This window comes from Ambystoma mexicanum, chromosome 6q (genome assembly GCF_040938575.1).
Source record: "Ambystoma mexicanum isolate Mex_15411 chromosome 6q, UKY_AmexF1_1, whole genome shotgun sequence".
In the NCBI taxonomy this organism is placed as follows: Eukaryota; Metazoa; Chordata; class Amphibia; order Caudata; family Ambystomatidae; genus Ambystoma; species Ambystoma mexicanum.
In genome coordinates this window covers 116,405,073-116,424,733 of record NC_090937.1, presented here as the reverse complement: position 1 = coordinate 116,424,733, position 19,661 = coordinate 116,405,073, and the positions used below count along the sequence as shown (strand labels likewise).

General features: G+C 48.3%; 1 protein-coding gene across 3 annotated transcripts in view; it reads right to left on the bottom strand.

Moving 5' to 3' along the window:
- UNC5C (unc-5 netrin receptor C) overlaps window positions 1-19,661 on the bottom strand; it is a 498,641-nt gene that overhangs the window by 46,207 nt on the left and 432,773 nt on the right. For all 3 annotated transcript variants that reach the window (XM_069630547.1, XM_069630549.1, XM_069630548.1), the window contains 2 exons: window positions 14,274-14,361; window positions 9,333-9,501 (listed from right to left, as the gene is read on the bottom strand). In XM_069630547.1, the coding sequence (XP_069486648.1) occupies window positions 9,333-9,501; window positions 14,274-14,361 (257 nt within the window). The remainder of the gene's footprint in view (window positions 1-9,332; window positions 9,502-14,273; window positions 14,362-19,661) is intronic.

Below are 19,661 nucleotides of genomic sequence, written 5' to 3'. Positions count from 1 at the left end.
TAAGGCTAAATCTTGGGCCGTAGAACCAGGACAGCTGAGGTTTGATTGTGGTTCCCGCACTTGTCGAAATTATGTTTATTATTTGCCTTGACATCTATTCCCCTGTCTACAAAGCTTGGGAGGAGGTAGAGACGCGCTACCTCTGTTTCCCTGTCTACAAACCACGGGAGGGGGTGGAGACACGCCACCTCAGTTCCCCTTTCTACAACACATGGGAGGGGGTAGAGACGCGCTACCTCTGTCCCCCTGTCTACAACCCATTGGAGGGGGCAGACACGCTCTACCTCTGTTCCCCTTTCTACAACAAATGGGAGGGTGTAGGAATGCGCTACCTCTGTTCCCCTGTCTACAACCCATTGGAGGGGCAGAAACGCTCTACCTCTGTTCCCCTTTCTACAACACATGGGAGGACGTAGGGATGCGCTACCTCTGTTCCCCTGTCTACAACCCATTGGCAGGGGGCAGACACGCTATACCTCTGTTCCCCTTTCTACAACACATGGGAGGGTGTAGGGATGCGCTACCTCTGTTCCCCTGTCTACAACCCATTGGAGGGGGCAGACACGCTCTACCTCTGTTCCCCTTTCTACAACACATGGGACGGTGTAGGGGTGCGCTACCTCTGTTCCCCTGTCTACAACCCATTGGAGGGGGCAGACACGTTCTACCTGTGTTCCCCTTTCTACAACACATGGGAGGGTGAAGGAATGCGCTACCTCTGTTCCCCTGTCTACAACCCATTGGAGGGGGCAGACATGCTCTACCTCTGTTCCCCTTTCTACAACACATGGGAGGGTTTAGGGACAAGCTACCTCTGTTCCCCTGTCTACAACCCATTGGAGGGGGCATACACACTCTACCTCTGTTCCCCTTTCTCTAGCCCACGGAAGGAGGTAGAGACACACTACCTCTGTTCTCCTGTCTACAAAGCATGGGAGCAGGTAAAGACACGTAACCTCTATTCCCCTCTCTAAAACCCTTTGGTAGGTGGTAGTAACAGGCTACCTCTGGCCTCCTTTCTACCATTCTTGGGAGGGGGTAGACACAGACTCAAAAGCAGCACTTAGGGCTGTTGTTTAGCACGGATGGTTCCAGTAATGGAGGACATGTGGCTCGGGAAGCCTCTGTGGAGCAAATACATTGCTCTAGCTCATTGCACGTGCACAGGGCAGACGGATGACATCTCGCGCGTTCCATGATTTTGATCAGCGAGCACAGAATCTGACAGGAATACGATTTACTCATTCCCCGGCACGTGTACAGGTAATGGCTCCATCAAACCGAGAGAGGGTGCCCTACTGCATGATCCGTTTCGGGCTGCAGTGGACCGTGCTTAGCCTGGCTGCCGTCCTGTCGAGAAGTGAGCGGTACCGCCATCTGCAGTGTCAGTGGGTTCCTTGGGAGGAATGAGGACAAGGGAAAGGCACCAGTGCTTTAAGGGGGATAAGAAACCGAAGGGGAGTCCTATGCATCGCAACGCAATATTTAGGGGTGGGGCTGAGGAAGCGTCTGGGGTGGAATCAGACTCTTAAGTGGCCAAGGAACCTATAAAAGTCATGCCCCTGTGCAGGTGACGGAGCTCGTGAACTGGCGATATCCAGTTTTTGTACCTGGAAAGATGGGGAGTAAAATCGATTTGAAAAGGTGGGGCAAATATAATCAATGTGCAGCCAAAAATATAGATTTTCACACAAAAGAAATCGAAATCAAATAGGTCAAGGCCCATTTGAATTCCCCAGTTCTTTTGAAAGAAATCCATGCTTTTATGGATAATTTCCCCCCCCCAATCATTCCAATGACAAACAATTCAAAATAATATGCTGTAGACATCCAACCACAGCCTCTCTGTATTATATATGCTCTTCTGTGTTCGAAACAAACAATCTAATTCCAATTGTCTGTAACTGATGATGTGGGTCTAACCATGGCGCATATTGACATTTGCGGCCTGAGAGTAGTATCGTCAGTCTTTCATTTTAGTTTAGTGCGTTAGGAAATCAGGTTGGGAAGTCCGTTCAGGGAGCATTGGCAGAACCCAGGTTCGTGAGCAATTTTAGGAGGCATCCAGGACTGAGCCCCGGCCCACTTAAAGCCCTGAAAGGCATCTAGTGCATAGGAACGATTTTACTACCTAACAACGATGACAATGGCTTTGAATAGCCGTTGCACACATGTAGGCCATGAATCCACGTGACAGGCACAGGCCACGTGCAGAGGACTTGAGCAAATCAGAGAAGGGAAATAAAATAATGTACAGTGACTGCATCACTAGATTGGATCCAGATGATTTCTACATGTATAGAATAGAGAACATGTTTCAGAAAAGAGAACTCGGGGTATGCTTTTTGGCAAGTTGAACCTCACATACAGCTCAAAGCATGTGGTTTTGTAAGGATGCTTCAAGAAGGAGGCATTGTTTCAGGAGGACGCCTCTTACTCCCGTCTTCAATGCAAAATATGGGTTGCTTAGAAATGTGATGGGGCTACATGGCTGCACAGCATCACATACAGTAACACTACACAGTAAAAGGATGGAGCCATGCTGACAAGCGTGCAGAATGGATAGCAAATACACCACCTAGAAAGGAATGCATGAAATGACCGTGTGTTAAACTCCTTCCACCCACAATTGGGCTAACAGAAAAACACAAAAACTAAAAGCTTCAACCCAGCCTTCTGACACAGTAAATGTTTATTGTAATGCAGAGTTGCATATGGAAAGTGTCTTCAATGCTGCTGCATGAGGGCCAGGGAGGATGAGGGATGGGAATGCTGGCGGCATGCAATCATGCAGAAGAAAGGCACCCTGATCACGGCGGAGGACATAGATGGGTGGACAATGCCACGAAACGTATCTCCCTTCAGGGAATACAGCGAGAACGAAGCGTGGAACCCGTGTGACAAAAAATCCAGAGAGCGTGGCACTCTGAAGAGCCATATCACGGAGTCAGCGAGGCATCAGATGAAGAGTGGGAGGTGCCCAAGCATGTCTCACCAAGAAGAAGCCCGATCCTGCAGAGGGAGGGGGAGCCGGTCAGGGCCATGATAAAACCTGTAAGACTAATTGAAGAGATGGGCTAAGTTATAACTGTTTGTTTAAAGAAATGGGAAGATGTCATATTGTGTATTAGCCTCGTTATGTGAGAGGCGGGGGTTGGGTTGTGATATCTAGGGAAAATGACAGGAAGTCCTCAGTTGGATGCATTAAAGGAGTAGGAGCTAGTCGCGCTGTGTGGGCCTCAGATTGTTAAAGTGCACTGTGTCTGCCAAAAGCCGCGACACCGGCTGCTCCTTTCGTTCGCGGGCTCCCCTCCTCGCATTGATCTGTACCTTCGCCGTGGCATGCGCACTTGAAGCTGGAGACAAAGCCACCGGTTGTCCGTTCTCTGCGTTGGACCAGGCGCCGCATGGGTGGGTGTGCCCTAGAGAATGTAAATACTCTGGCGTCTCATCAATGCTGTGGCCCCGGTGACTGTCTGCAGGTCACGCCTTCAACCAGAGTGTCTCGCGCGGTGTCCAGTCCAGGCCACCCCTTTGGTAGCGGTCTTCTTCGTCGCCATTGTGATGGCGCAGGGGCGCTTGTAGAATGGCTGGCAAAGGCTGCACAGACACAGCTCACTTTAACGACAGAAGGCCCACACAGTGCACCTGGCTTCTACTTAACTAGAGCGCCCACCCTAACCCCCGCCTCTCACATAACAAAGCTAACACACAATGTGACAGGGATGAGAGGGGTGAAGAGTATTTGAGGCTGTCTGAGGACCTGTGAACGTGTTGCATGATCTTTGAAGAGCTGAAAGGCGTGGCAAGAATCTATCCCGCATCATTATATGTACCCTGTTGCTCTCTGAAACCAGTGAGGGCTCAGAAACATGGGGAATGAGTTGGCGTGCTACCGGTTAACAAAAATGTGTTTCTTCCACCACACATTTCCAGCAATTTAGTGGGGAGCTGCTTATTTTACCAGGGACGTCATCTGGGGGTCACCGGGGGTCGCAGTTGTGACCCCTGAGGTCTCCCTGTGTTCTCCCTAGCTATCCCCAATATATATATATATATATATATATATATATATATATATATATATATATATATATATATATATATATATATATATATATTTCAAGTTTTTATATGTGGCTCTTTATTTTTGGAGTGACTGGCGTTCTTGTTCAGGCCTCTTCAAAATAATAGAGGGTTCAACAAGTGTCACACTTTGAGCGGTGACCCGAAATAAAAAAAAGAATAGGACTAAGAAATAATTTTTATTTCTGGAATTCTATCCCATAATTGCTAGACTCATTAGAGGTTTATTTCAGGCACACTTCAGGGGCGAGTCGCCGATTTAGTCTGTTCTTAAACACCTCAACTCAGCCTTTTTATCCTTCTGAGGTCGATAAATGAGTACCAACACAGGTTGGGTGATATTCTATGTATATTTGTTCTATATAAAGAGCTTAAGTGTTAGTGCTATATAATAACACATCATTATCGTGTGGCCTTGGACGTCTGCTTGCATTCACAGTAATTTGTTAATATGGGCCTATACACACTGATATTAACGATACATATGGGGATCCATTCTTGTATGAAATCACATTATAGTGATATCGTAACCATATTTTTCGTAGTGTACTTAGGAACAAAGCTGTGTGATGCCACTTCGTGTTTTGTCAAGGGGTGAAGGGTCGTGTTCCATCGCTTCCTGTGATGTCACTTTGGGGTGGGTTGGTAAATTGACATCACTTCCTGTGATGTCAGAGGTCAAAGGTTGCGTGATGTCACGTCCTCTACCCCAGGCATTTTGGTGAAATGACGTCCCTGTATTTTACCCTGTATTTATTGAAGACGATGGTGAGCGCTTAAGCCAGCTATGTTGCACAATCAATCAGGTAAGCACAAAGAAAGCCCCTTCATGACGCATTGAACAGTGAAGTGAATGTTGATAAAGTTTATCTGGCGTAGATGGTTCTCATGGAGTCAGGCACTTCGCAGTGTCTACAGGGGTTCTAGCCCACCTCCTTTCACGAATTCCTTCCCACTACAGAGCGCTGTAAAGTCGCACTGCTGTACTACAGCCGCAGCCCCGTGCCTCGCGCGACCTGCTGCAATATTACACAAAGACTGGGTATGTGCGCAGCAAACATTGGAGCTGGGCGGCGTGCAATGCACGTCTAATTAGTGGTCGTGCTCCCACATGGCGTCAAAATGCATTACATCCAGCAAGGAGAGACCTTTTAGCGTTTGCTACAAAAAGCGAAACGCCGGAGATGCCTTTCAAAGTTGGCAGTGGGATTGTCACAGTTCATTTTAGGAGGCGCACACTCATTAAAAGCTTCCTTGCGTGGTTTCCCATTCTTTTGTAAGTTGAGATGTGTGTGGGAGCAGTGGCCAGCATAAATAGGGGGGCTCAAATAAACAGACTAATGGGGGTGGCGGGGGAGAGAATCCAGTGACTGCTGCTATATGTAGCTAGCATAATGAAACCACTGGAAAATATGCCATCTGACCAGTAGGTGGCAGCCCATACCTAGAAGTAAACTGCAGACACGCACCTTTTCCCACTGACCGAGCAAGCTACTGAAAATATCTTTTAAATGGCGCCTTTCATAACCTCTTAACAGCCTAAAATAAACACATTTTCACAGGATCTGCAAAGCAATGGCAACAGTGAGAACGTCTCCTGGATACTCTCTAGGGCCAGAATGAAAGAAGCACTTATGTAGTGAGTGGTAACGAGGTGGGGAGAGGAAAATAGAGAGTGAAAGGGAGAGGTAGAGATAAAGAGAGGAAAGAGAGAGAGAGAGAGAGAGAGAGAGAGGGAGGTAGGGAGAGATGGAGAGAAAGGGGGAGGAGGGTATGGAAAGATAGAGAGAGAGGGGTGTAGGGAGAGATGGAGAGAGAGAGAGAGAGGTAGGGAGAGATGGAGAGAGAGAGGGGGGGCAAGGAGAGATGGAAAGAGAGAGAGAGAGAGAGAGAGAGAGAGGAGGTAGGGAGAGATGGAGAGAGAGAGGAAGAGAGAGAGAGAGAGGGAGGTAGGGAGAGATGGAGAGAGAGAGAGAGATGGAGGTAGGGAGAGATGGAGAGAGAGAGAGGGAGAGCGATGGAGAGAGAGAGAGAGAGAGAGAGATGGAGAGAGAGAGAGAGGGGAGGTAGGGAGAGATGGAGAGAGAGAGGCAGGGAGAGATGGAGAGAGAGAGGGGGGTAGGGAGAGATGGAGAGAGAGAGGTAGGGAGAGATGGAGAGAGAGAGAGAGGTAGGGAGAGATGGAGAGAGAGAGAATAATAGAACGAGAGCGACAGTGCCGGGAGATAGACACTTGTGTGGTGGGGGAGATATAGCAAGTGGTGGATGAAAAGACAGAGTTACTGAAAGACAAATAGAGGGGGTTACAGTGAGCATGAGCGAGAGGTACACAAGAGAAAAAGAGGGCGACTGGAAGAATAATGGGGACATCATTAATTAACTTGACAGAGACCCAGAATTTTCCTCCAGAGGGAGAGGAAGAGGGAGAGAGAGAGAGGGGGAGAAAGAAAGAGAGAGAGGGAGAGAAATCAAGATGGATATTTGTGGGAGAAGAAAGATGGAGGAGCGAGAGAGGGAGAAACGTGTAACAATGAACAAGATAAAGAAGCATTGAATGACCAGTGGTGGGACATGCGTGGAGGAAATTCCACAGAGCAGGGCAGGTGACCCATGTTCCTTCTCAGTAAAGGGGCTCCCACATCTTTGCTTAATATGTCAAACTTGGGGTTTTACCCTAAGTGACCCAGGGTAATCCAGATGTGGACACCCTGCTCACTGTACTCAGAGAGGCACATCTCCACCTCACCGATGAGGCCCAACAAGGCTGAAGCATGTGTCTGGGGTTGCTGATGGTACTCTTGTTCAGAGGCGGTTTGCATGGCCTTTGGCGCTGAACTACCCTTGCAGGTGCAACAAAGACTGATATGCAATTGAAGGGTGCAGTGAGCTAAAAGATGGTTGTAGACCCTCCTGAGTGGAAGCAATTCCATAAAACACAGTCTTTGACCCATGTTCGTTCTTAGTAGAGGGGCTCCCCCATCCTTGCTTAGAATGAGCATCTGTTTGCCTTTCTGACAATGCCAGGGGTGGCATCATCATCACTATTAGTATAAGTAGACCTGATATGATATGGTACGTTATGTATAACGCGCTTAATACCCAGAGGTTTCTAAGCGCGGACCCGGGGATCGAACCTGTGTTGCTCCATGTCATCTTGTTTCCAAGGCAAGCACGGTGCCGCTGAGCTATCCTCCTGAGATCCAGGCAATTCATTAAGTAGGGCCAAGGCACAACATTGTTTCATCGTCAGGTTTTTTTTCGATTAGTTTTTTGCTGAAAAATGTTTAAGGAAAACACAAATTGAAATTATATGGGGGTGGGCAAGGGAGGGTGTTGGTTACAGGCATTCAATAAAAGGTGAGGTGGTTGGGGGGTGGAACCACCAAATATAAACCAACACAAATTATTGAGTTTTTTCATTAAAATAATGTTGGCGAAAAACTCAGCAAAAAAAACCTTTCGATAAAAGAACATAGAAACGTCTGGGGGTCTGGCCTGGTTCTTAGGGCCCAACATAAGCCGAGCCAGGGAAATTGCCATGTGAAATCAGAGAGAGGCAAGTGCCAGGGGTTGAGGGTAAATAAAGGGAATAAACTGCTGGGGGTAACAAAAAGGACTAATGGCGCAAGGAAATGGGCTTAAAGAAAATGGACCCAGAAAAGGGGCTGAAGAGGACTGGGGCAACAAAAGGGATTAAAAGGGGTAAATGGGTTGGTGCAGCAAAAGGGGCAAAAAGGGAAACAAAAGAGGCTAAATGAGACTGGGCAACAAAAGGGGCTAAACGGGTTGGGGGTCAAAAGTGACCGGGGCTAAGAAAAGGGGTTAAAGGGGAAGGTGGCTCTTGGGGGGAGTGATCCCCTTCCCATTAAAGAACTGGCTCTCACACTGGGACGTCCATTTTACATTGGGATAATGCCCCGCTTAAGAACTGATACATCTCTATGCGTTAAAAGGCGCTTGAGACGGCGAGGAGACAAGTCTTGCTGGTGGTTGTAGAGTGGTGTAGGAGCCAATCTTTTTAGGGATTGGATTGGTGGCGCAACAGGAATTACAACCAAATGAGCCACAGCTTTGTCTGTTCTGTTTGCTGTTTCTGATGAGGAAACATCAGGCATCCCTCCAGCACTCTCTGCGTCAGTGACCTGCAGGGACCTCTTAGAGCGGGGGTGGTCTGCTACCTGCGGCTCTTCAGATCATTTGCACTACGACTCTCCTGATCCTTCACCATTGACCATACAACATTCATAGCCCCAAACATCTGGAGAGCCAAAGGTTGCAGATCCCAGACTTGGAGAAAGGCTGGCATTGCATCACTGCTCGCAAACGCAAAAGCAAGGTTGGCTTCCACATGTATCAGAATTAAAGACTTAGGCGTATCCGAGGAATTGCCCATCTGCGCAACACGTGCGACACCTTGTTAAGGAAACCCGTGCACATATTACACATGACATGTCTGCAAAGGCTGTCGACCAGGAACCCTGTTCCTCGTGCTCCCAGGCCATGCATTCTACATAAGAAGACTGTATGCCGTGGGAGGGGGGATTCCAGAATATATCTCCTAGTTAGTGCACCCTGTGGGATTTGCCCTACACGGGCAGCTCATCCCACTCCACATAGCGAGGGAGCTACCCACGACTTCACCCATTCAGTAAATGGCTTCTGTGCTGATGCTTACAACAAGTGTGGCAAATGGCGGCAATCGTGAGGGTGAGTGCTGCCAAGTGCAGTCGGGAACAGATAACCCCCATGGCTTCATAGGCATTCCATTGGAATCGACGTGTGCCAATGCACTCACCACAGTCGCCGCAAGATGCCGGGAGGGGTTCCAACAGATCACATACAGCTCTATTTTTGCTTGTCTTTACCGTCAGTAATGGCTTCATGCTGGGAATACGTAGAGGGAGCTCTCAGGGGACAGATAAACTTTAGCTCTGAGCGACTGAAGCTACGAAGCAGGTACTCAATATTTAAAATGTGTACAACTGCGCGCATTCTTCTCGCGACATGCTTCTGGGGTTTAACCGCCTGATCAAGGGCTCCATGGGGGAGGGAGTTGGAATGATGGCGGGAAATGCGTGAGTCTTCCCTACAGCCCACCTGAGGGGCTGAGTTGTACTCACTTTTGTCACCAGCCATAACACAGGATGTGAAAAGCAAGGCATGATGGCTGCATCCATTTCCACCGGGCTTCCCAAGGTGGTGCAAGTCAACATGGAGGAAATCTGCTGCCGTGTTTTCCAACTCACCTCCCACTGTCCCTGAGCCGTCTGGTTCTTCAGATGTATTTTCCAGTCTTCGGTGTTGGCTTCCGCGCTGTGGTGCAGGGTCAGGATGACAGGACGGGTCAGCAGCGCTCCTTGGGGCCCGCAGCTCACCACTGGTGTCAAAAGAGTTTGGCTATCTTCAACAGGCGGCCTGTGGGGTTGCAGAGAGCAGATATGGAAAATTGCATGGAACAGAAACAGGTTCTCCATTTATCAAAGTATGTTTGCAGAAGAGAAAGAACGACAGAAAAAACAACACTTAATTAGGCCATACAATATGCATGAACAATTTGGGAGTTTTTTTGCTCTGATCCCTTACACTGCCACAAAGAAGCATACTCTAAATTGGCGACAATGAATGACAGCCTTCTTTGAATATTTGTTTCAGGAGAGGAGGCCTGCTGTCCCATGCAGGATCCAGCCTCGGAGTTGAAGCCGTGTGTAATGAGAAGCACAGCCACAACTCATCTTATGAAGCCTAGGCCTGCTCACCTCTGACCAGGCTTGTCCGTCAGTACTGGGTAAACACTCTGGGAAAGCTCAGGGCTCTAAGTGCGGCAGGGCTAGCCAGGGCCGAGCCCCAGCAGGCTCAGATATCTCATTCTGAGGCAGGGGCGTACCAGGGTTCACTAATCCCCTTGGCAGCCCCAGCCGCTACAGGGTATTGCTTTTTTCTAATGTGTAAGAAAAAAATGGCTTTCATCCACAATGGTGGCGCCGCACCTGCGAGGCATCACTTCAAGCAAAAGATTCCCGTGGGCCGGCTCTGCCATTATGGAGAGAAAGGTTAGGCCGCTGGAAGCATAGGCCTTTTGATTCAAAATTCCGAAGCCCCTGCGAATGGGCTGGAGCTTTAGGATTCTGGAAAAAAAGGCCTCTGCTTCCAGCAGCCTTACCTTTTCAGCCTCAATGGTGACTCTGCCCCTCCCCAGCTCGTAAGGGGCAGTGCCACCATTTAGGCTAAAAAGGCGAGGCGCTGTCCTCTGCCAGGGAAGACTTTAGGAAATAAATGCAGAGATCAACACCCTCGCCCCCTCGGGGGAGAGAGTGCTGATCTCTAGAAAAGGTTGCCTGCCAGGGGTGCCTGTAGCCCATTGATCTGGGACTCGTCAAGGGGGCGTGGCCTAACAAGCTGGCAGGTGACCCCCCATTAGGCCACGCCCCTTGACGAGCCCCGGCTTATATTTCAGTGCCACTTAAGGCACTGGGAAAGCTGTACTGTGCTTGGACATCCCACAGGCAGGACATCGGGCTCCAGCCATCCAGACGATAAACCAATAAAAGCTGCATCATAATCACAGAGTGAGTGAAGTTGTGAGGGAGTAACAGGGAATATTCCCATGAACTGCGGAATCGCAGATATGTCAATGCTGGTTCTAGGTCAAAGTTTCGAATGCAAAGGATCGAATGACCAAAGGGTCGAATCAAAAGGGCCGAAAACCAAAGAGTCGAATTTTTTTGTTTTTTTATTTACATTTTTTATTTTTTTGGGGGCCCCCCAAACCCTCTTTTTTGTGGTAAAAAACACTTTTTTTCAAAAACGGAAACCCAAAAAAATATTTTAAAAATAAAAAAATATCGGCCCTTTTGCTTTAGGTCAAATTGACTCTCACCTTTGGCATTCAATCCTTTTGAATTCGGTACTTTAACTGGACACCGTCAATGCCCACTGCCATTCCAAATTTCAGCTCATCACCCCCCTGCTCTTTGGGGGGATATAGACTAACATGTCACATCATACAATCACCTCCTCAACACCTAGGCCATCACATCGCCCTTCGCCCCACCTGACTCACCAGACGCTGCCCACCCTCTCCTCCCACCACCCGGTACAGCTGTACCCCTTCTCTGTGACCCTCTGTATACGCCGCTGTATATCTGTTCTGATATCAATTCTGAAAAGCGCTCCGTTATGCATCTGTACTGTTGTACACCTCTATAAAATGCTGTGTTGTGTATTTCAAAGGCCAAGCAGGTGCATGACACAGCAAAGAGGGCATCCACTTAGGGCATGCTGTAGGGAATGGTAACTCCTCCAGATGTCCCATCAGCCCTAGCCATCACAGTCAGCGGTGAAGGATCAGGGGAGTTGTAGTCCAAAACATCTGGAGGGACACACAATGAATAACTATGCTCTTGGGTGGTCGGTTACACAAAGTAGAGTGGTGTGCACCTTCTGCTTGCAGGCACTATGACACAAAGCAAGACAAACCAGCTACCAATGCTCCATCCGCATAGCTTAAGATAGAACTCTCAGAATATACCCTGGGAATTAACCCAAAACCCAACAGATGTACTGCTTGATGCCACCCCGTACCTAGTCTAGAACAGAATTCCCGAATCTAAGGTATGGAGTGGGAACACGTGTTGCACATATGCCAGTACCCATAACGGATCTAACACATCATTTGTCCTTATTGGTTAGCTACATGAGACACACGTCTTTCTATGCACATTTGTAAGGCATGGGATCCAGGTCACACAATCCTAAGAGCTTTAAAATCATAACAACATTTTAAAGCATCTGCTACTGCTCATAACTTTGCCCCGTCTCACTTTTTTTCCACCCCCCTCACACGTGTAACAGGCTCCGTGTCTTTCTTCTCATTCCCACCCTGACACTCTTATCCATGAGAATTTCTGTGTCTCTACTCCTCATCCGTTCCCTCCATTCAATAAACCTTTCTGCCTTCTCTTCCTTACTATGTCCACACTATTGTAGTGTGCTGTCTCCCCTCCAGACTCCAGGCCTCAGTGCCGCAGGTTTTTCTGTCTCTCCTCTTTACCCGATGCCTCCATGCAGCAGGCTTCTCTCGCTCTCTGCATGACTGCCATTTAAAATAATAAAGTTGCCAAAACACCACAAAATAATCAAGATGGAATCCGAAATAAGCCGCCCCACAAATTAAGCACCGGTGAAGCATGTACTTTCGTGTGGATACAATTCCTTTCATTAAAAGTTGGGCTTTTATTCTCGCTCATGCAAGATGCAGTTTGAAACTTGTCCACTTGAGGGCTGTGTGGGGCGCATTCCGCGAGCGTAACGTGATTCTGCAGCAGAATGACCCTATGACACGAAACAGCCCCCGCTGGGCCGTAAGTCAATAAAATATTTATTATGTGAGCGTTTCACTAAGAGGCGCATAAAGATCCAAGAGATCAGACCTTCAGAAACAGATGTCATTTTTGGGGGGTGTTTTTCCCGTCCAGATACGGAAAGTGCTGTTTGAAAACACTGATGCGTCATGAATTGGCGTCAACTGTGAAATCAAACTTTTAAAAGGGTCAATAAAAACATCACCGATTGTTTTTTTTTTGTTTGTTTGTTTTATTGATTTTTAATAAAAGGATCCAGAGCCTGGTATCAGTACAACAGTCTGGAAAATCACCTAAGCAGGACAATGCCTGCCACGCGTCTCATATTATTTTTCTTTCTTTGTAGCCTTTCCCCACCTTTTTTAAAATGTATTTATATGTGTTCATTTTGATTGCCGTGGTATTGTTCTGAAGTCAAAGTACAAGTGTATTTTTCTGAGCCCTGAAGAGGTACATTTGCCCGGTCAGGAGAGAAACTACCTCCTGTGCAGAGGGGATATATAACATCTTCAGACTTTTAGGAGCTGTATGTGCTTTTCCCAGGCAAGCTGCCCATAGCTTTTGATTCTCTTGAGGTTAGAGGTCAAGTGGGAAAGCTCCAATGTAAGGTGTGTGCTGGAAACGGTGCATTCTTTCCTCAGACGTGTCACTGCATTATTATTTAGTCACATTCTTCACTGCGCATGGAGGAGACACTTTTAAAATGGCGCATTTCATATTTTAGTCCCCAAGTCCCGCCATATTTAGCCTACCAAATTTAGCTCATGTTTTGGACTACAACTCCCATCAGCCAGAGCCAACAGAGTCAACGGTGTGGGATCCTGGGAGTCATTGTTCAAAACATCTGCAGAGGCACAGGTTGCAGACCCCTGCCTTAGGGCAAGGGTGCACAACTCTGTTCTTCGAGGGCCACAACTCCATTTGAGGGCCAATAGCAGGTCAGGCCTTCCAGAAAAACGTCACAAATATTCATGAGACAAAAGTGCTTTCAACAGATCCAAATGGGAACTCATTTCCATATTCAGTGGTTATCCGGCAACCTGAAAGGTCTTTAGGCTCGAGGGTTAGACTTGTGCACACACCTTACGGGCTTTGACTTCCATAATATGTAAAAAAAAGAATGTAAAAAAAAAAAAAAAGCTGCTGGGCCCAAAAAACTGTAGGGACATATTTTTTGGAATTCACTTTCACACCTGATGCAATTTTGGTATTCCCGTAGGTGCAGCACCCCACCTGTGCAGCTGGAAGTGTTAATTGCATGGCATCAGAACTCCCCCCCACACCAGTGCTACATTTACATGCTGGAGCCACATAAAGCCACAGTTTGTACTAACAGGCCACAAATGAATGCCATAGACGAGTGCCAGAAAGTCTTGCCAGAAGTAGTGGCAAACCACTGTTGTCAAAGACACCAGCGAGAGTTTGATTTGGCTAGATACTAGAGTAAGTAAATGGAAGGAGAAAAGAAGTACTTACATCTTCCTTTGCACCAAGAAGACCACCTCACAACAAAAGGGGGCGCCGTCAGCCATAGGCGTGTCCAGAGAGTGGCCTTGGGTGGCAAGCGCTACCCCTGGAATCTGATTGGCCACTCCAGGTGCCACTCCATTATCCTATTCAGAGGTGCGTGTGTGTATGCGCACGGGCGCGCACTTCATGCCACCCCTGCAGAAGTCCGTGCCCCACTTGGGCCACCCCAGTCAAAAGAGCCTGAACACTTTTGCAAGTCACAACATGGTTTTGTTTTCTCCCTCTGGTGAAGCCCGGGCAGCACCAGACACTGACTACTGCGTTCTGGCAACCTAAGATTATTTGACAAGCTCTTACCACATGTTCTCCTTCCTGTGGACGGTCACAAACATTTCATACACTCTCCCCGGGGGCACGGCTCCTGCGGGAATCAGCAAGCTCACTCCTGCGGAAGAGAGAGGAATACCAGGTTACAAGAGTACATTGAGTTACGGCATGCTGACTAAGGCAAGGCAGGCGGCTCACATCAGATTTGCGGCAAGGTACACATTTTACATTTCTCGCCTTTTGTGTGGGGGCGCCAAGTGGCACGGACCTGCAAAATGTGCCTACTTCATATATCTTTTACAGAATTACCCGTTCTGCTTTTCCCATATTCCCTAGTACTTTGAAGGTGACCTCTGGAGATGTTAAGTGCAATGACAAAATACAAAAGCACGTCACGCACAATGACGCATGATACCTGGTCTGTGACCTGCAGTCAGATTCAGTCTTCCGCATTATAAAGTGCCCCCTGATTAGTGGTCTCTGGAATAGGAAATTCCCCTCAGAGCATGAACCATGCGTCTCTGCATCATACTGGTTCGCAACTATGTTATAATCACCCGCTGTTGTTGCCTGTGGTTGCAATGCATGTTAAAAAATGACCCCATGCGTTTTCAAACTGTTTCTCTCCAGATATGTTGGACTACGACTCCCCCGATGGCTCTCCATTGACGATGCTGGCTAGGGCTGATCGGAGTTGTAGTCCAAAACATCTGGTGATCCAACCGTTGCACGCTCCTGAGTTAGACGATATGGCAGCTACTCTTGAACCAAGATGCTACTCGTGTGGTAGCATAAGCTTGGATATGCTGTTTGACTCATGGGTCCTCAATAGTGTGGCAGTGTCATCGAGAGAATAGTCATGCATGCAGTCATATCACATTTATAACGTATCCTTGCATGGATATGATATGATAGGTTATTTATAATGCGCTTAATACCAAGAGGTTTCTAAGTGCGGAACCGGGGATCGAACTTGTGTTGCTCTATGTCGTCTTGCTTCCAAGGCGAGCACGTTGCCCTGAGCTATCCTCCCAAGATGTGGTAAGACCTAGTGCCCTGCGGCAGCGGGTGTAAATTATCTCTCAGGTCACCTTGAGTACAACAGATGACCACATGATCATTCACCAACGCATTGCAGGCACTTGGGGCACTGGGTTGCCATAGCAGAGCTCAGTCTACCCGCTCTTGGGGTACACAGACTGACCTCTAGATTCCAAAGATAGGGGTAACAAGACCTAGAAAGGAAGGCTTTGTAAATGATGGATGCTCTGCCAGTTTGGGCTGCGCGGCGCCGAGTCTGCAGAACCCTCTTAGATTGTAGATAGCTAGTTCATCTCATTCACTGGCGGGGGATAAGTGTTGGAATTTAGGGAGCTCCTTCTCTCCGCGGCCCTACTCTGCAGCTGTCCTGCGCGACCTTCTAGCGAGTAGCAAGAACTCCTCCTAGCGCCACCGACTACATGGAGCTTTATCAGAGACGCATTCAAACAATCATGGCCGCCAATGCCCTGAGCAGGTGGCCAGCCTATTTACAGTTGCACTGTGAGGCCAAAGCAGCTGGAGCTGGCAGTGGAAGCACGAGGAGGTGCGGGGCGGGAGGGGGGGGGGGGGCGGCAGTTCATCCAGTCACCCAGGGGAACCTGCGCAGACAAAAAGCCATTCGAGCTGCCAGTGCTCGAGGAATCACAATCCTCTGCTTCCAAGAAAATGAAGCAGTGCCATGGGTAGAGGGCTCGCTGGCACAAGCTGGGACCTTCAAAGTGTTCTACGTGATGCCAGGTATGATCAGCCCAACCTGGACCTATGAGGTGCAGGTTGTACACAGACATCAGCGGCTGGCGCTTAAACCACTGAACCATTTTACTCTCTGAATCGCCTTCCGCCTTGCTTGCCACTGTGCATCATGGGCCAAGTCACACAGAATTGCTCCACTCGGAGCATCGCAATTCTCGGAACGCATAAGTTGCTTCATTTAGTAAGAAGCGCTGTGCACATGCATAGCACGTAGGCCTCCATTCTGCGTGTTGCGCCCTGAAAGATCTTGTGCAATGTTGTTTGTGAAAGAAATATATTTGTACTTGTAACAAAAGGCGAGATGTGTCTTTGTGACTGCAGTGGTCATGCAGATGTAGGTCAGGAACTCCTGATATTTGGATGGCGCTTTCCCTGCTCCATCTCAAACAGGAGCGGGGGAGAGTAGCCCTTTTCCTCTTACTTGAGAGGACATCATTTGTGGATACGGGATGCCCTCAAACCATACCTTCCTGGGCTCTGGGTTTACCCAGGAGACTCTGGGTTTTTACGCTCTTCTCCGAGTATCCGGGGAAGAGCGTGGAGTCTCCGGGGTTTCCTGCAATCCAAGGAAATCCGCCAACGTCTCTATGTGATTGACTACAAACACACCGCTTGTGGCCAATCACACCCAGGTGTGGGCGTAAACGAAGGATCTGCGACAGATCTGAACTGAAGGCCAGCACCCGGTTAGCAGCATCTCCTGCATTGATGTGAAGATTGACGCCCGCGCGCACAAGCAAAACAATGCTCCTTCTCTTTTGTTTGCGTGTTCGCGTGTCTCTCAGCCATTTTTTTTGTTTTTAAAGTGGTCGAGTCGGGTGGGCGGGCCTTGGGGAAGAGGCCGGGGCCTTGGTGACGATATTCCCCGGGTTTTGCTTTTGGGAATGTAGACAGGTATGACTCAAACGTGTAAGGTCACACCTTCTACACCGTGTACCTGTGTATGTACAACATATATATGGCATAGACTGGGTTCAGTTTGTGAATTGGGACCAGAATATTGTTTCATTATGTCTTTTTTATTTGTGTGTGTGCAGAGGTGCAGCCACAAATAGAAAATCAGCTGTCTGAATGGTACTAAGTGAAAAGGTAGTTTTTGCTAGCTCGAATTCAACCGCACATAGCGGTCTTTCTAAATCAAACTGTCATGCGCCTGCTGCACACGAGTGCGTGCATGGACACACAGGCACGGGAGATTGGCTAAGTGTTGCTGTGTGTGTCTGCATGTGTTGTGTTATGTGTGTGTGTGTTGCGTGATGCGTGTTTGTGTCTGTGTTTTTGGGAACGGGATGTCAGGGGTGGGGAAGGAGGCAGCGGTGAGGAAGGGCGGTTCCGCGGGGTGGATCCCTCCGATTTATAAGTCATCTTGGCAGAGAGGGCGAGGGGCGGGGCAAGGCAAGGGGATACCTTCGCTTTTTGCGGGCCCCTTAAAATGGGCCAAAAGAAATCAGTCTTTTTGTTGGGCGCCCTGAAAATATGACATAGAACCGTCTGAAGCGGGTCCCACATATCTGCTTTGCTGTCCTGAGTGGACCGGTGTTATCGTTCCTCACGGCCGGCACCCCTTCTGAGCTTCCCGCTAAGCGTAACAGGTGTGAATCCATTGAGGAGCTTTAAAAACATCTCAACGAATAAGTGACAACTTCCTCCATCTCTATTGTTAAGGGAGAAACTTGGATGGTTTTGGACAGTATTGGAGCGTAGGGTGGCGGAAATGAATACCACAACCCCAGCAGAAATGTTTCCTGCAGGAAGGCCCGCTACCCAAAGACCACAGTTTTCCCTTAAGAGAATACCGAGCAGAGCTGAAAGGAAACAGACAAAGGGTACATTCATCATGGACAGAAGGCTGAAATCAGGGGAGATGTGTCTTGGCTCTGGGCGTGATTCATGTGCTTTCTATGTTTGTAATATAATTGCACAAGAAAGAGATCCAAATAAGCAGGGCTCAGGTTCATAATGATATGCTATTTACGTACAACATATTCACATACAATATGTAGAACGCAAGTTCTTACTTTTTTTTTATCAAACTCAGAAGGATGAAAGGCTGAGTTGGCTTTGCTGGGATTCGAACCTACAACGTGCAGATTTCACACACATTTGCAGCAGCAAGCGCTCAAACCACTTAGCTATCTTAGCAGCCATTTTGGGTTACTGTCTACCTTATTCCCCTGCAGGCGGTGCCCCAGCAGTCCCGCGCCAGCTCAGAAAGAATGTGTTATTCCAGGTTCCCCTTGCGGGGGATTTCATACACTGTTCCACTGTCCACCTCAAGCCCGCAGACTGATTTGCTCTCCAACTAAAGAGCCATTTTATTTGGCATGAGGACACCGGGGGTGGTTTGGTAACCCCAAGTTGTTTATGGGGGTTTAATACCAAAGGTTAGGAGCGTAAAATCCAGCTTCCCACAAGGTCCTGGGCTCTGCAGTGTGCCAGGTCCCAGGATCAGCACCCCACTGCTGCTCCAGCGGTGGGAAGAGAGGAGTGGGAACAGCCAGGAGTTTCAGGAAGTGATTTATATGAAACAGCTGAACAAACCTGAAATGGCCATTAAACATAAAGCCCTCTGTCCTGGCAGGAGCCTTGGCTGCCACGAGCATGCCGGAAGCAGCCTGCAGCCATTGTTTTGAGTTGCGTAGAGGCAGCGGCGCATGCTCAATGTATTTTCAATCCACACGGCATGGCTTTTTGCGGTGGAATGCTGGTCCTGTTTCATTGTTGCATTTGTTTCACGGCAGCGGGCACGTTCTGAGATTTTGACGCAAAAGACAGAGTACCGATTTTGCGCCAATATTATTTTAAAAAACACTCTTTTAAATGTCCTGCATAGTGGACTCTCTGCTGCTGCGGAATGCATTCATCTAGGCAAAGTCTGTGAGGGCACATCACTCCACTGCGCACAGTCCTGTTTCTGTTGCCACAACTCCATGCGGCAGTTCAATGCTAAGAGCTGCCGAGGTTGGCCAAAACTAGGAAAGCTCTGTACAATGTTTGCCTGTGTTTACTGCCACAGGTTGAAGATCAGCAGTACACCAGAAATGCACCCCTGAATTACTAGGCTACTTGCCAGCAGCCAGATGCGGCTCAATGGCTGCCCGAGGTTTCAGACTGGAATGGCTTGACCCCCACATCTTGCCCAGTGGCAGTGAGCGGCGTGGCAGCGTATACCCTTCCTGCTGCGGCGGCCCTGGTTCTTGGCAGGAGAACAAATGATCTATCCATGCCGGTGCCCTGGAGGCTGACGCGAGGAGGCTGACGCGGGGTGCATACTGTGAAGACGCAAACAACTTTAATCAGCTTCTGGTGCCAATTAATGATATTCTGGGATCAGACAATGAGCTTTTAGGTGCAAGTAATAACCGCCTGGTATCAATTAGGGAGCTCATGTGCCCGTTGGATAATATTTTGCACCAATTAATGAGTTGGAGCCAATTAATGAGCTTATTGTGGGCTAATTAATGGGTAGCAACCAATGAATGATATGAAACGATGTATTAAGTTGAAACGTATTAATAAACATCTGTAATAAACTAATGGATGTATCGACAAAGCACCCATCACTGCTAGATAGATATCTGATCAAGTGGGTGAAAGAAATGATTCCTGCATGCTGCATATTAC